The sequence below is a fragment of the Bufo gargarizans genome, chromosome 2 (assembly GCF_014858855.1).
Source record: "Bufo gargarizans isolate SCDJY-AF-19 chromosome 2, ASM1485885v1, whole genome shotgun sequence".
Lineage (NCBI taxonomy): Eukaryota > Metazoa > Chordata > Amphibia > Anura > Bufonidae > Bufo > Bufo gargarizans.
In genome coordinates, this window is record NC_058081.1 from 201,577,395 (window position 1) to 201,595,144 (window position 17,750).

Below are 17,750 nucleotides of genomic sequence, written 5' to 3' on the forward strand. Positions count from 1 at the left end.
GCTTCCCTTTAAATTTTAACCCTTTCCAACAAAAGCCAGTTTGGACCAAATGGCAAAGCCCCCTTTTTCAAGTCTGACATGTGCCACTTTATGAGGTAATAACTTTGGAACGCTTTGACATATCTAAGATTTTTTTTCTCATGACACATTTTATTCATGTTAGTGGTGGATTTGATTTATGTTTTACCTTTATGTTAAAACAAAATCCAAATTTCTAGAAATATGTGGAAAAATTTGCAATTTTCTAAATTAGAATTTCTCTGCTTTTAAGACAAAGGGTGAATCCCCGCAAAATAGTTAATAATTAAAATTTATCATATGTCTATTTTTTGTTGGCATCATTTTGTAAATGTCATTTTATTTTTTTAGGATGTTGGCAGGCTTAGAATTTTGGAAGCAATTTTTTACATTTTCAAGAAATTTTTCAAAATCATTTTTGTAAGGACTAAGTCAGTTCTGAAGGGACTCTAAAGGGCTTACATAATAGAAACCACCCGAACAAGAAGCAATTTTAGAAACTACAACACTCAATTTATTCAAAACTGATTTTACAAACTTTGTTAACCCTTTAGGTGTTCCACAGGAATTAAAGCAAAATGGAGGTGAAATTAAAAAATTTCATTTTTATTGTGCAGATTTTCTTGTAACAGAGCAAGTGTTGACAGCAAAACCAACCTCAATATTTGTTATCCTGATTCAGTGGTTTACAGAAACACCTCATGTGGTTGAAAATCTCTTCACGCAGCAGGGCTCACAAGGAAAGGAGCACAGCATTGTTTTTGGAGGGCAGATTCTGCTGGAGTGGTTTTAGGTGCCATGTCATATTTGAAGAGACCATAAGGGAACCCCTAAAAAAGAAACCCCCAAAAAGTCACCCCATTTTGGAAATGATTGAGGGGTGAAATGAATCCTTTGACCCAACAAGTGTTTCATAGATTTTACAAACACTTTGCCAGGGGAAGACTGGGAGCTTAAAGTGCTTTTTGAGATATGAGGCTATCCCCTAGGAATTTGCGAGATTCCCACAATATACTGTATGTGAAGAGGTCTCTGGGGTTGTGTTCTCTTCAAAAAACCCTCTTGTAATTGTTTCTGTATCCTGTCACTAGTTTTTTTTTTATTCAGTAATGTTTTGTTTAGTCTCCAGTGTCAATATTTAGGGTGTTGGACATGAGTATGGAAAATAAGAAAAACTGGGGAGCAATCTGACTGGGTCATAGATTCAATAGTTACTTTAGAGATCAAATGAAGAAAGTTTGACTGAAAAAAATATATAATCTAATTATCAGAAGGTTATTCAATGTCCGCTAAAAAACTCCTTGGAGTCATTCTTCTAGTTTTTTCTTGGATTTATTTTCTTGGATTTTCAAAAAAAAAGGGAAAGCCAGCTTGTTCCCAAGGTGTCTGAGGTGTGATACTGTAGCACTCAACCAGTCCAGGATATCCAAAACCCCGACTATCCAAACACTGCCTCCAAATCACAAGGAGATTGGATAACCAATTTTAGAGATATAAATATCCCAAGGGGAACAGCCATCGGAAAGAGATTTTTTTTTTCTTTAGTAGATCTGTAATTGGTTTAAAGAAATCTGTCACTAATTATATATTTTTTTGTGTCCTAAGGGTAACATAACTAGTGACAGATCCCCTTAGCAAAATGCTTGGTAACTTTCATTAATTGACCCAGCAATTTTATTATAATCTTGTACTGAACAGTTTCAGTGCATGCCGATGAGTGCTGAATACTCACGAGCCCCTGATTTTCTCCACCCAGCTGCTGCTAATTCAGCTCGGGGGAAAAACTGTCAGTGGCAGGGGGCGGAGAAAGGCAGAAGCTCATGAATATAATGACTCGGCATGTACTGGAGCTGTTACCAAGCAGCATAAAACTGCTGACAGATTCCCTTTAAGGATTCTCTATTTACAGTTCCAAGAGTCATGGGTGCTACATCTTGGAAGATTGCAATTACAGCCCCTTCATCTGTAATCTCTTCCATCTCTCTCTCGATTTTTGGCCAGGATCTGTTCTTTTTGTTGGAAATTTTGGGAAGCGACACATAATGTCTCTGGGTGGTTCACTGGGTTTAGGAGTTGTCAGTAGAGCTCTGTGTGCAAAGCTCTGTCTGTGGTAAAGGTAGAGCCCAGTAGTTATTTGCATATTTCTTTAGAAGAGGCCTCTGATGCAACTGATTGTAGAACACATCTGAAGCCTAACTTGTTTCTGCGACCGCAATTATCATGATCCTCAATATAATCATAAAATCTGTTTAAATGGAGTTGGTATTTGGTGAGATTGTTTGAGGCTCATTTTGTGAATGTGACAATGTGCAGAACAATCTTGCAGAACATCTTGCTTGATATCAGAAAGTTTGTCTCATACCGGGTGAAGATTCTTGCTCAATGCTTGAGAGAAAAAGCTCATCCAGGCTGCAGTATTACTAGAATTTGTATATTAAGATGCTGGGAAGTATTTTTTGGCGGCAAAGGAATTACTGATTCAGAGCAGGATTGTGGACACAAATATTTATCAATATCTCCCCAGGTAGAAATGCCTTTTCCATCTAAAACCGAAACAGTGCTCATTTGTCTACTGATTTTAACCATATAGATGGGCCGAATTCAGCTAAGATATTCGTGGTCAAAGCTGTAGAGCTTTGACCACGAACCCAGTATGACCAATTGCATTCAGAAGTCACCTAATTAGTAAATAGCGTCCACATGTGTGTAATTTATTCTCTGTATAACTACAGCTGTTCTGTGAAGGCCTCAGATGTTTGTTAGAAAACATTAGTGTTCAAACAGCATTATTAATACCAAGGAAAACACCAGACAGGTCAGGGATAATATTGTAATGTGTAAAGCAGGGTTAGGTTATAAAAAAAAAAAACATCCAAAGCTCTTAACATCTCACGGAACACTGTTTAATCCATCATCTGAAAATGGAAGGAGTATGGTTCAACTGCAAACCTGCCAAGACATGCCGTCCACCTAAACTGACAGCCGAGGCAAGGAGAGCACTAATTAGATAGGCACCCAAGAAGTCCATGGTCTCTCTGGAGTATCTGCAGAGATCCACAGCCTAGGTGGGAGAATCTGTTCAAAGGACAACTATTAGACGTGTACTGCACAAATCTGGCCTTTATGGAAGAGTTGCAAGAGGAAAGCCATTTTTGAAAGCAAGCTATAAGAAGTCCCATTTGCAGTTTGCCAAAAGCCATTTAGGGGACATAGGAAACATGAAGAAAAAGATGCTCTGGTCAGATGAGACCAAAGTTTAACTTTTTGGACTAAATGCTAAATTCCTTTATTTTATACCTAAGTTTCTTAAAATCCTGAACAACCCTTTTAACATATACACAATAACTCAGGGTTAGTGCCATTTATATCTTGCTAATAATTTTTACTTGGTAAGGTGCAGAAGGTGTTCAAATGTCTTATACCTCATGACCAGGACCTGGATGTGATGAATAGTCCACCTTACCTGCTGAGATCTGAACATCGGCCACAATTCTTTCTGGACGAGGCAGTTTCTTTGGGATAGATGCCAGATCAGTCACTGTTGACATGATGTTATCCCATAAAGACATAAGCGATTCAGGATCCTCTAGTGAGCGGACTTTATCAGTAGGGACAGTCAGGGTAATATTCTCTGCGCTAAGCTCAGCCCAAGGAGATGTTGAGGTGCGTAATGTATCCAACCACGAAGAAACTTTAGTTTGTCCTGGTGACAAGACACATTTAGGTGACTACACAGTATATGAAACCAGCTATTACATGATACAATGATATAAGAATATCAGGAAAAACTAATTTATATATTGCATGTATGGCACAGCACCAGACAAAAAAATTTAGAACAGTCTTGGGTCTAGAATTTTTACTGTTGCTAAAAGAGCATACAGTACTAATCACAGTGTAAAACTACACATTTAATATATACAACATATATAATTCATATTGTATGAACAATACATTTGCAGACTTAATTGATAATTAGGGGTACAGATAGGGCAATCTGTCACAAAGACTGGGATCATCGAACGGTGTGTTGTCTTCCTGGTGCTCAAGTTCGACATATAACAGATCGGGTTGATAGATTCTGGGAGAGGCAGCCAAAGACCCAGCGGCCATGGTCCACATTGGAACCAATGACAAAGTTAGAGGTGGGTGAAGGATCTTTAAAAATGATTTTAGGAATTTAGGTCGCAAGCTCAGGGCAAGGACCTCAAAGATGGTATTTTCGGAAATGCTACTGGTACCAAAAGCCACACCAGAACGGCGGCTGGAAATTAGGGAGGTTAACAAGTGGCTCAAGAACTGGTGTAGGAAGGTAGGCGGCACCTCAATGGGGAAGGGGCAGCTGTTTTGGGGAAGAAGATCACTAGAAGGTTGTAGGAGCATCTAAACTAGGGACTTGGGGGAGAGTAATTACATTATGGGAGGGGAAAATCGTGAAGATAGAGACCTGAGGCGAGGTAATGGAACTGGAGGTGGAATGGAGGGAAGGATTAGAATAGTTTATACGGAAAGGTGTAGGTAAAAAATATACAAAAACCTCTTAATCTCTAAACCTCTCTAATAAAACTGGTGAACTGAAATTTCGCAATGTCTGAAGAGGACTATGAAATAACTGAAACATGGCTGGATGATGGCTATGATTGGGCAGTTAACTTAGGCTTCTTTCACACTGGTGTTACTCATTCCGGCAGGGGAACAGCCTGCTGGATCCGTACTACAGTATACACCCATGTGTTGCCGGAAGTCCGCCTGGTCCCATTCATTATAATGGGGAGCGTCTCTACTTCACTAATTTGCTATGTCTGAGTGGAGCATCAGAGCATTTCTTGTTCCCTCTCGCCCCCTGCACTGCATCGCGCAGAACAGTTGTTTTTTTACTACCGGTGACATGCCGGTCTTCACATGGGTATGTTTGGCGGAGACTTCTGTGTTTAGAGCTGCCCTGTAAAACATCCTAGGGCAGCAATAAAGACTACCCATTAGTGCCAGGATCACTGCTAGGTGGAAGCCTCCTCCTAGCATACTGAAAAAAAGCCTGGTACGTCACCGGCAGTAAACAAACAGCCCTTGTACTGCATGATGCAACACAAGGCAAGGGGGAGCATCGGAGGTAGAAATGCTCTGATGCGCCACTCATACATGGGTAATGAGTAGAGTTGAGCGGACACCTGGATGTTCGGGTTCGAGAAGTTCGGCCGACCTTCCCGAAAATGTTCGGGTTCGGGATCCGAACCCGATCCGAACTTCGTCCCGAACCCAAACCCCATTGAAGTCAATGAGGACCCGAACTTTTCGGCACTAAAAAGGCTGTAAAACAGCCCAGGAAAGGGCTAGAGGGCTGCAAAAGGCAGCAACATGTAGGTAAATCCCCTGCAAACAAATGTGGATAGGGAAATGAATTACAATAAAAATTAAATAAATAAAAATTAACCAAAATCAATTGGAGAGAGGTCCCGTGACAGAGAATCTGGCTTCATGTCAGCAGAGAATCAGTCTTCATGTCATAGCAGAGAATCAGGCTTCACGTCAGCCACCAATGCAACAGTCCATTGTCAGATATTTAGGCCCAGCGCCCAGGCAGAGGAGAGAGGTCCCGTAACAGAGAATCTGGCTTCATGTCAGCAGAGAATCAGTCTTCATGTCATAGCAGAGAATCAGGCTTCACGTCACCCACCACTGCAACAGTCCATTTTCATAAATTTAGGCCCAGCACCCAGGCAGAGGAGAGAGGTCCTGTAACAGACAATCTGGCTTCATGTCAGCAGAGAATCAGTCTTCATATCATAGCAGAGAATCAGGCTTCACGTCACCCACCACTGCAACAGTCCATTTTCATAAATTTAGGCCCAGCACCCAGGCAGAGGAGAGAGGTCCCGTAACAGACAATCTGGCTTCATGTCAGCAGAGAATCAGTCTTCATGTCATAGCAGAGAATCAGGCTTCACGTCACCCACCACTGTAACAGTCCATTTTCATAAATTTAGGCCCAGCACCCAGGCATAGGAGAGAGGTCTCGTAACAGACAATCTGGCTTCATGTCAGCAGAGAATCAGTCTTCATATCATAGCAGAGAATCTGGCTTCACGTCACCCACCACTGTAACAGTCCATTTTCATAAATTTAGGCCCAGCACCCAGGCAGAGGAGAGAGGTCCCGTAACAGACAATCTGGCTTCATGTCAGCAGAGAATTAGTCTTCATGTCATAGCAGAGAATCAGGCTTCACGTCACCCACCACTGCAACAGTCCATTTTCATAAATTTAGGCCCAGCACCCAGGCAGAGGAGAGAGGTCTCGTAACAGACAATCTGGCTTCATGTCAGCAGAGAATCAGTCTTCATATCATAGCAGAGAATCAGGCTTCACGTCACCCACCACTGCAACAGTCCATTTTCATAAATTTAGGCCCAGCACCCAGGCAGAGGAGAGAGGTCCCGTAACAGACAATCTGGCTTCATGTCAGCAGAGAATCAGTCTTCATGTCATAGCAGAGAATCAGGCTTCACGCCACCCACCACTGCAACAGTCCATTTTCATAAATTTAGGCCCAGCACCCAGGCAGAGGAGAGAGGTCCCGTAACAGACAATCTGGCTTAATGTCAGCAGAGAATCAGTCTTCATGTCATAGCAGAGAATCAGGCATCACGTCACCCACCACTGTAACAGTCCATTTTCATAAATTTAGGCCCAGCACCCAGGCAGAGGAGAGAGGTCCCGTAACAGACAATCTGGCTTCATGTCAGCAGAGAATCAGTCTTCATGTCATAGCAGAGAATCAGGCTTCACGTCAGCCACCAATGCAACAGTCCATTTTCATAAATTTAGGCCCAGCACCCAGGCAGAGGAGAGAGGTCCCGTAACAGACAATCTGGCTTCATGTCAGCAGAGAATCAGTCTTCATATCATAGCAGAGAATCAGGCTTCACGTCAGCCACCAATGCAACAGTCCATTGTCAGATATTTAGGCCCAGCACCCAGGCAGAGGAGAGAGGTCCCGTAACAGACAATCTGGCTTCATGTCAGCAGAGAATCAGTCTTCATGTCATAGCAGAGAATCAGGCTTCACGTCAGCCACCAATGCAACAGTCCAATGTCAGATATTTAGGCCCAGCACCCAGGCAGAGGAGAGAGGTCCCGTAACAGACAATCTGGCTTCATGTCAGCAGAGAATTAGTCTGCATGTCATAGCAGAGAATCAGGCTTCACGTCACCCACCACTGCAACAGTCCATTTTCATAAATTTAGGCCCAGCACCCAGGCAGAGGAGAGAGGTCCCGTAACAGACAATCTGGCTTCATGTCAGCAGAGAATCAGTCTTCATATCATAGCAGAGAATCAGGCTTCACGTCAGCCACCAATGCAACAGTCCATTGTCAGATATTTAGGCCCAGCACCCAGGCAGAGGAGAGAGGTCCCGTAACAGACAATCTGGCTTCATGTCAGCAGAGAATCAGTCTTCATGTCATAGCAGAGAATCAGGCTTCACGTCACCCACCACTGCAACAGTCCATTTTCATAAATTTAGGCCCAGCACCCAGGCAGAGGAGAGAGGTCCCGTAACAGACAATCTGGCTTCATGTCAGCAGAGAATCAGTCTTCATATCATAGCAGAGAATCAGGCTTCACGTCAGCCACCAATGCAACAGTCCATTGTCAGATATTTAGGCCCAGCACCCAGGCAGAGGAGAGAGGTCCCGTAACAGAGGATCTGGCTTCATGTCAGCAGAGAATTAGTCTGCATGTCATAGCAGAGAATCAGGCTTCACGTCACCCAACATTGGAACAGTTCATTGGCATATATTTAGGCCCCGGCACCCAGACAGAGGAGAGGTTCATTCAACTTTGGGTAGCCTCGCAATATAATGGTAAAATGAAAATAAAAATAGGATTGAATGAGGAAGTGCCCTGAAGTACAATAATATATGGTTAAGGGGAGGTAGTTAATGTCTAATCTGGACAAGGGACGGACAGGTCCTGTGGGATCCATGCCTGGTTCATTTTTATGAACGTCAGCTTGTCCACATTGGCTGTAGACAGGCGGCTGCGTTTGTCTGTAATGACGCCCCCTGCCGTGCTGAATACACGTTCAGACAAAACGCTGGCCGCCGGGCAGGCCAGCACCTCCAAGGCATAAAAGGCTAGCTCTGGCCACGTGGACAATTTAGAGACCCAGAAGTTGAATGGGGCCGAACCATCAGTCAGTACGTGGAGGGGTGTGCACACGTACTGTTCCACCATGTTAGTGAAATGTTGCCTCCTGCTAACACGTTGCGTATCAGGTGGTGGTGCAGTTAGCTGTGGCGTGTTGACAAAAGTTTTCCACATCTCTGCCATGCTAACCCTGCCCTCAGAGGAGCTGGCCGTGACACAGCTGCCTTGGCGACCTCTTGCTCCTCCTCTGCCTTGGCCTTGGGCTTCCACTTGTTCCCCTGTGACATTTGGGAATGCTCTAAGTAGCGCGTCTACCAACGTGCGCTTGTACTCGCGCATCTTCCTATCACGCTCCAGTGCAGGAAGTAAGGTGGGCACATTGTCTTTGTAGCGTGGATCCAGCAGGGTGGCAACCCAGTAGTCCGCACACGTTAAAATGTGGGCAACTCTGCTGTCGTTGCGCAGGCACTGCAGCATGTAGTCGCTCATGTGTGCCAGGCTGCCCAGGGGTAAGGACAAGCTGTCCTCTGTGGGAGGCGTATCGTCATCGTCCTGCCTTTCCCCCCAGCCACGCACCAGTGATGGGCCCGAGCTGCGTTGGGTGCCACCCCGCTGTGACCATGCTTCATCCTCATCCTCCTCCACCTCCTCCTCATCCTCGTCCTCCTCGTCCTCCAGTAGTGGGCCCTGGTTGGCCACATTTGTACCTGGCCTCTGCTGTTGCAAAAAACCTCCCTCTGAGTCACTTCGAAGAGACTGGCCTGAAAGTGCTAAAAATGACCCCTCTTCCTCCTCCTCCTCCTCCTCCTCCTGGGCCACCTCCTCTTCCATCATCGCCCTAAGTGTTTTCTCAAGGAGACATAGAAGTGGTATTGTAACGCTGATAACGGCATCATCGCCACTGGCCATGTTGGTGGAGTACTCGAAACAGCGCAACAGGGCACACAGGTCTCGCATGGAGGCCCAGTTATTGGTGGTGAAGTGGTGCTGTTCCGCAGTGCGACTGACCCGTGCGTGCTGCAGCTGAAACTCCACTATGGCCTGCTGCTGCTCGCACAGTCTGTCCAGCATGTGCAAGGTGGAGTTCCACCTGGTGGGCACGTCGCATATGAGGCGGTGAGCGGGAAGGCCGAAGTTACGCTGTAGCGCAGACAGGCGAGCAGCGGCAGGATGTGAACGCCGGAAGCGCGAACAGACGGCCCGCACTTTATGCAGCAACTCTGACATGTCGGGGTAGTTGTGAATGAACTTCTGCACCACCAAATTCAGCACATGCGCCAGGCAAGGGATGTGCGTCAAACCGGCTAGTCCCAGAGCTGCAACGAGATTTCGCCCATTATCGCACACCACCAGGCCGGGCTTGAGGCTCACCGGCAGCAACCACTCGTCGGTCTGTTGTTCTATACCCCGCCACAACTCCTGTGCGGTGTGGGGCCTGTCCCCCAAACATATGAGTTTCAGAATGGCCTGCTGACGTTTACCCCGGGCTGTGCTGAAGTTGGTGGTGAAGGTGTGTGGCTGACTGGATGAGCAGGTGGAAGAAGAGGAGGAGGAAGCCGAGAAGGAGGAGGTGGCAACAGGAGGCAAAGAATGTTGCCCTGCGATCCTTGGCGGCGGAAGGACGTGCGCCAAACAGCTCTCCGCCTGGGGCCCAGCTGCCACTACATTTACCCAGTGTGCAGTTAGGGAGATATAGCGTCCCTGGCCGTGCTTACTGGTCCACGTATCTGTGGTTAGGTGGACCTTGCTACAGATGGCGTTGCGCAGTGCACACTTGATTTTATCGGATACTTGGTTGTGCAGGGAAGGCACGGCTCTCTTGGAGAAGTAGTGGCGGCTGGGAACAACATACTGTGGGACAGCAAGCGACATGAGCTGTTTGAAGCTGTCTGTGTCCACCAGCCTAAATGACAGCATTTCATAGGCCAGTAGTTTAGAAATGCTGGCATTCAGGGCCAGGGATCGAGGGTGGCTAGGTGGGAATTTACGCTTTCTCTCAAATGTTTGTGAGATGGAGAGCTGAACGCTGCCGTGTGACATGGTTGAGACGCTTGGTGACGGAGGTGGTGGTGGTGTTGGTGGTACATCCCCTGTTTGCTGGGCGGCAGGTGCCAACGTTCCTCCAGAGGCGGAGGAAGAGGCCGAGGCGGCAGCAGCAGAAGAGGCCGAGGCGGCAGCAGCAGAAGAGGTAGCAGGGGGAGCCTGAGTGACTTCCTTGGTTTTAAGGTGTTTACTCCACTGCAGTTCATGCTTTGCATGCAGGTGCCTGGTCATGCAGGTTGTGCTCAGGTTCAGAACGTTAATGCCTCGCTTCAGGCTCTGATGGCACAGCGTGCAAACCACTCGGGTCTTGTCGTCAGCACATTGTTTGAAGAAGTGCCATGCCAGGGAACTCCTTGAAGCTGCCTTTAGGGTGCTCGGTCCCAGATGGCGGCGGTCAGTAGCAGGCGGAGTCTCTTGGCGGCGGGTGTCCTGCTTTTGCCCACTGCTCCCTCTTTTGCTACGCTGTTGGCTCGGTCTCACCACTGCCTCTTCCTCCGAACTGTGAAAGTCAGTGGCATGACCTTCATTCCATGTGGGGTCTAGGACCTCATCGTCCCCTGCATCGTCTTCCACCCAGTCTTGATCCCTGACCTCCTGTTCAGTCTGCACACTGCAGAAAGACGCAGCAGTTGGCACCTGTGTTTCGTCATCATCAGAGACATGCTGAGGTGGTATTCCCATGTCCTCATCATCAGGAAACATAAGTGGTTGTGCGTCAGTGCAGTCTATGTCTTCCACCGCTGGGGAAGGGCTAGGTGGATGCCCTTGGGAAACCCTGCCAGCAGAGTCTTCAAACAGCATAAGAGACTGCTGCATAACTTGAGGCTCAGACAGTTTCCCTGATATGCATGGGCGTGATGTGACAGACTGATGGGGTTGGTTTTCAGGCGCCATCTGTGCGCTTTCTGCAGAAGACTGGGTGGGAGATAATGTGAACGTGCTGGATCCACTGTCGGCCACCCAATTGACTAATGCCTGTACCTGCTCAGGCCTTACCATCCTTAGAACGGCATTGGGCCCCACCATATATCGCTGTAAATTCTGGCGGCTACTGGGACCTGAGGTAGTTGGTACACTAGGACGTGTGGATGTGGCAGAACGGCCACGTCCTCTCCCAGCACCAGAGGGTCCACTAACACCACCACGACCATGTCCACGTCCGCGTCCCTTACTAGATGTTTTCCTCATTGTTATCGTTCACCACAACAACAAAAATATTATTTGGCCCAATGTATTGTATTCAAATTCAGCTGAATATAAATTTGAGGCCTAGTATTTAGGCTCTGGGTGACCGGTATAGATTTACTGACAGAATTAGACTTGGAAATGCACAGTAGCGTGTGTGTGAAGTTATTCTGAATGACCCTATGTGCACCTTGAATATTATATACCCTTTTAGGGATAGATTTCAAATAGCTCTGATACAGCAGAAACCACTAAATTATGAAATTGCTAAATTGGGAATTGTATTTCAACCCAGAACAAAAAATGTGCTTTGACGGACACTAAATAACTTGCCCAGCCAGAACAGTACAGCGGTAATGACAGATTTAGCGGGATATAAATTTGAGGCCTAGTATTTAGGCGCTGGGTGACCGGTATGGATTTACTGACAGAATTAGACTTGGAAATGCACAGTAGCGTGTGTGTGAAGTTATTCTGAATGACCCTATGTGCACCTTGAATATTATATACCCTTTTAGGGATAGATTTCAAATAGCTCTGATACAGCAGAAACCACTAAATTATGAAATTGCTAAATTGGGAATTGTATTTCAACCCAGAACAAAAAATGTGCTTTGACGGACACTAAATAACTTGCCCAGCCAGAACAGTACAGCGGTAATGACAGATTTAGCGGGATATAAATTTGAGGCCTAGTATTTAGGCGCTGGGTGACTGGTATGGATTTACTGACAGAATTAGACTTGGAAATGCACAGTAGCGTGTGTGTGAAGTTATTCTGAATGACCCTATGTGCACCTTGAATATTATATACCCTTTTAGGGATAGATTTCAAATAGCTCTGATACAGCAGAAACCACTAAATTATGAAATTGCTAAATTGGGAATTGTATTTCAACCCAGAACAAAAAATGTGCTTTGACGGACACTAAATAACTTGCCCAGCCAGAACAGTACAGCAGTAACGACAGATTTAGCGGGATATAAATTTGAGGCCTAGTATTTAGGCGCTGGGTGACCGGTATGGATTTACTGACAGAATTAGACTTGGAAATGCACAGTAGCGTGTGTGTGAAGTTATTCTGAATGACCCTATGTGCACCTTGAATATTATATACCCTTTTAGGGATAGATTTCAAATAGCTCTGATATAGCAGAAACCACTAAATTACGAAATTGCTAAATTGGGAATTGTATTTCAACCCAGAACAAAAAATGTGCTTTGACGGACACTAAATAACTTGCCCAGCCAGAACAGTACAGCGGTAACGACAGATTTAGCTAGATATAAATTTGAGGCCTAGTATTTAGGCGCTGGGTGACCGGTATGGATTTACTGACAGAATTAGACTTGGAAATGCACAGTAGCGTGTGTGTGAAGTTATTCTGAATGACCCTATGTGCACCTTGAATATTATATACCCTTTTAGGGATAGATTTCAAATAGCTCTGATATAGCAGAAACCACTAAATTACGAAATTGCTAAATTGGGAATTGTATTTCAACCCAGAACAAAAAATGTGCTTTGACGGACACTAAATAACTTGCCCAGCCAGAACAGTACAGCGGTAACGACAGATTTAGCTAGATATAAATTTGAGGCCTAGTATTTAGGCGCTGGGTGACCGGTATGGATTTACTGACAGAATTAGACTTGGAAATGCACAGTAGCGTGTGTGTAAAGTTATTCTGAATGACCCTATGTGCACCTTGAATATTATATACCCTTTTAGGGATAGATTTCAAATAGCTCTGATATAGCAGAAACCACTAAATTATGAAATTGCTAAATTGGGAACTGTATTTCAACCCAGAACAAAAAATGTGCTTTGACGGACACTAAATAACTTGCCCAGCCAGAACAGTACAGCGGTAACGACAGATTTAGCTAGATATAAATTTGAGGCCTAGTATTTAGGCGCTGGGTGACCGGTATGGATTTACTGACAGAATTAGACTTGGAAATGCACAGTAGCGTGTGTGTAAAGTTATTCTGAATGACCCTATGTGCACCTTGAATATTATATACCCTTTTAGGGATAGATTTCAAATAGCTCTGATATAGCAGAAACCACTAAATTATGAAATTGCTAAATTGGGAACTGTATTTCAACCCAGAACAAAAAATGTGCTTTGACGGACACTAAATAACTTGCCCAGCCACAACAGTACAGCGGTAATGACAGATTTAGCGCGATATAAATTTGAGGCCTAGTATTTAGGCGCTGGGTGACCGGTATGGATTTACTGACAGAATTAGACTGGGATATGGCCAAAAAATAACCACACTATTGCTGGTTAAATGCACTTGGTGTGACAGCTTGACCAACCACACTACTGAGGGTTAAATGCACTTGGTGACAGGCGCAGCTTGCCCCTGATGTAGTATATGGCCAAAAAATGAACAGACTATTGCTGGTTAAATGCACTTGGTGTGACAGCTTGACCAACCACACTACTGAGGGTTAAATGCACTTGGTGACGGGCGCAGCTTGCCCCTGATGTAGTATATGGCCAAAAAATGAACAGACTATTGCTGGTTAAATGCACTTGGTGTGACAGCTTGACCAACCACACTACTAAGGGTTAAATGCACTTGGTGACGGGCGCAGCTTGCCCCTGATGTAGTATATGGCCAAAAAATAAACAGACTATTGCTGGTTAAATGCACTTGGTGTGACAGCTTCACCCTGATGTAGGCTTTAGCCAAAAAACAACCACACCATTGAGGGTTAAATGCACTTGGTGACAGGCGCAGCTTGCCCCTGATGTAGTATATGGCCAAAAAATAAACAGACTATTGCTGGTTAAATGCACTTGGTGTGACAGCTTCACCCTGATGTAGGCTTTAGCCAAAAAACAACCACACCATTGAGGGTTAAATGCACTTGGTGACAGGCGCAGCTTGCCCCTGATGTAGTATATGGCCAAAAAATAAACAGACTATTGCTGGTTAAATGCACTTGGTGTGACAGCTTCACCCTGATGTAGGCTTTAGCCAAAAAACAACCACACCATTGAGGGTTAAATGCACTCGGTCGCAGCTTGTGCTGGCGCACCACAAGACACAAAATGGCCGCCGATCACCCCAGAAAAAAGTGACTGACAAACGGTCTGGGCAGCCTAAAAACAGTGAGCAATTGAGTATCAGCAGCTCAATGACCCACAGCTGCAGATCGATCAATAATCAAGTCCTTTGGAGGAGTTAATCTGCCTAATCTCGCCCTACTGTCGCAGCCGCAACCTCTCCCTACGCTAATCAGAGCAGAGTGACGGGCGGCGCTATGTGACTCCAGCTTAAATAGAGGCTGGGTCACATGGTGCTCTGGCCAATCACAGCCATGCCAATAGTAGGCATGGCTGTGACGGCCTCTTGGGGCAAGTAGTATGACGCTTGCTGATTGGCTGCTTTGCAGCCTTTCAAAAAGCGCCAAGAAAGCGTCACAAAAGCGCCAAGAAAGCGACGAACACCGAACCCGAACCCGGACTTTTACGAAAATGTCCGGGTTCGGGTCCGTGTCACGGACACCCCAAAATTCGGTACGAACCCGAACTATACAGTTCGAGTTCGCTCATCCCTAGTAATGAGTGAAGGGGAGCTTATGTCCATGTTCAGCTCTGAATTCGGACAACCCATTTAATAATTAATGTATGTATAAACATATCAAACATGTCAAAAAGACATCCGACCATCCAGTCCAGCCTGTTACCCTGCAAGTTGATCCAGAGGGAAAAAAAAAGTGAGGTAGAAGCCAATTGTCCTCACTATAAGGGAGAAAATTCCTTCCTGACTCCAATCAGGCAATCAGAAAACTCCCTAGATCAACGACCCCTCTCTAGTAGCTATAGCCTGTAATATTATTACGCTCCAGAAATACATCCAGGCCCCTCTTGAATTCCTTTATTGTACTCACCATCACCACCTCCTCAGGCAGAGAGTTCCATAGTCTCACTGCTCTTACTGTAAAGAATCCTTTTCTATGTTTGTGTACAAACCTTCTTTCCTCCAGACGCAGAGGATGTCCCCTCGTCACAGTCACAGCCCTGGGTATAAATAGACGATGGGAGAGATCTCTGTACTGACCCCTGATATATTTATACATAGTTATTAGATCTCCCCTCAGTCATCTATTTTTCTAAAGTGAATAACCCTAATTTGGACAATATTTCTGGGTACTGTAGTCCACCCATTCCAGTTATTACTTTAGTTGCCCTCCTCTGAACTCTCTCCAACTCTGCTATGTCTGCCTTGTTCACAGGAGCCCAGAACTGTACACAGTACTCCATGTGTGGTCTGACTAGTGATTTGTAAAGTGGCAGGACTATGTTATTATCATGATGCAACCCATTATCTTATTGGCCTTGGCAGTAGCTGCCTGACACTGGTTTCTACAGCTTAGTTTGCTGTCCTTTTCCATGTCAGTGTTACCCACTGAAGCCCTTAGAAGGGTCACACAGAGATTGGATTTGAACTGTTTAAAAAAGAAAACATGCTTTGAGAAAACTGCAAGTGTTGCCATGCAAGGTGCAGGGATGCAGATGAAGTTGATCACGCTGCGTGCTGTGGTGGGAGCTATCCTCGGTTAAAACTACAGCAGCACGGAAGGTTCAAGCAAAAACCATCAGTCATCTTGGGCGCAACCGGAGCATATAGACTCACCAGAGCCTGTACTAATGTCCTAGATCTGTTCCTCTGATCTATTGTTCAATATACTTTGCCCAACACATGCAAGACTAACCACTAAGCTTTGTACCTCTTCTGAAGACTGCAATAAGTATTATTGCCTGTGTACCAATAATAGCAAAAGTAACCATAAAGAATATTGTGCATTTTCATTAACAACTCCTTTCAAGGGGAGGAATGTCTATACTTACCATTTATAAATGTTGGAGCTGGTTCTGCCCCATAGATTGTAACTGGAACATTTCCTAGTTGACTCTTCCCCTTTACAATAACGTAAAGAAGTCCTCCCCAGATACAGGATATCACAACCTTCTCATCAACAACGTTCTTTCTATGTATAACCACTGGAGCACGACACAACTCTGCTGCTCCGCTCAGGTCATCGGATTGACAGCCAACTTGTACCTGTAATAGAGATCAGGCAAGATTATAAGGCCTCATACACCTGGCAAAGCCATATGCACAAAGCATGTACATCTGTAGAAGTATAAGACAGAACACCTCTATGCTGCAGAATTTCTTCTTATTGATTAAACTTGATAAAAACCACCATACATCTCCATATATAAACAGGTGCAGTATGAGCTCATAGAATTTAACATAACAAGTAAACATCACAGAAACCGAATTACAGGAAAACGAATTTAAAACTATGTAATTCTTACATGTGACACTTAAAGGGGTTTTCCAAGATTTTTATCCAGAGGATAGGTCATCAGTATCTGACACCCAGGACCCCCGCCAATCAGCTGTTCGAGAAGGCAGTGGCACTTCTGTGACTCCCTGACCTTCTCATTGCTTTTTCTAGGCTGAGTGATGACACGTTCATATGTAACGTGGCCTAGGCACAGTTTAGCCTCATTCAAGTAAATGGGGCTGAGCTGCGATACCAAGCACAGCTGTTATACAGTGTAAGGCACTGTGTTTGGTAAACTGCGAGGACTCACAGGAGTGCGACTTCCTTCTCAAAACAGCTGATCAGCGGGTGTCCCGGGTGTGGGACTCCCATAATCAGATGGAAAGGTCATCAGTAAAATAATGTTGTTTAGAGATTTTATGGGAAGGAGCAGGTAGGTAAGAAATGTAACAATCTCTGCTCCAGAACCCAGGAAATGAGGTAGGAGAGGGCATACCGTAGCATGAGCTCATCTGTTCTGGAGCAGACAGAAGGGGACTTGGCTTGAGAGCCAATTAGTGAGATCTGTACAAAGATTAGTGAGATCTGTACAAAGATATCACTTCACCTTATATAAATGGTAAAATTACACTGGAACTGGTTTTACAAAGCAGGTCAGAGTTACCTGGAGACCCTTTCCTGCAGCTGAGGCTGGAAATACAAGTGTTGCTTTTTTGTTAGGAGACAAGTATAGCCCTGTACTTCTCCATGTATCACCATCTGGAAGAACAACATAAGTGTTAATACAGTGTACGCAAAAAAGTATAAAATAAGTGGTGGTACCAGCGCTGGAGTGAAAAGGAAGAGTGAATATGTATAATTGAGCTATTAGAAGGTACCTAAGGGAAGCCCGTAGGCTTTGAAATGCATAGAATCGCTTTTTGGTCTCTGGAACTTACCGTAGGACAGCTGTGACGTCACACTCCACGCTCCGGAATCCCACACCAACTAGCTCCTTCGCGCGCACGCCAGCTACCGGCCGGAGCGGCGCAC

At 45.2% G+C, this 17,750-nt stretch overlaps 1 protein-coding gene across 1 annotated transcript in view; it reads right to left on the reverse strand.

The window, feature by feature from the left end:
- Nucleotides 1–17,750, reverse strand: part of LOC122927751 (TRPM8 channel-associated factor homolog) — a 92,768-nt gene that overhangs the window by 14,179 nt on the left and 60,839 nt on the right. Inside the window, exons 4-6 of the mRNA XM_044279896.1 lie at nt 17,383–17,477; nt 16,273–16,486; nt 3,482–3,721 (exon numbers count right to left, since the gene is read on the reverse strand). Coding sequence (XP_044135831.1) covers nt 3,482–3,721; nt 16,273–16,486; nt 17,383–17,477 — 549 coding nt within the window. The remainder of the gene's footprint in view (nt 1–3,481; nt 3,722–16,272; nt 16,487–17,382; nt 17,478–17,750) is intronic.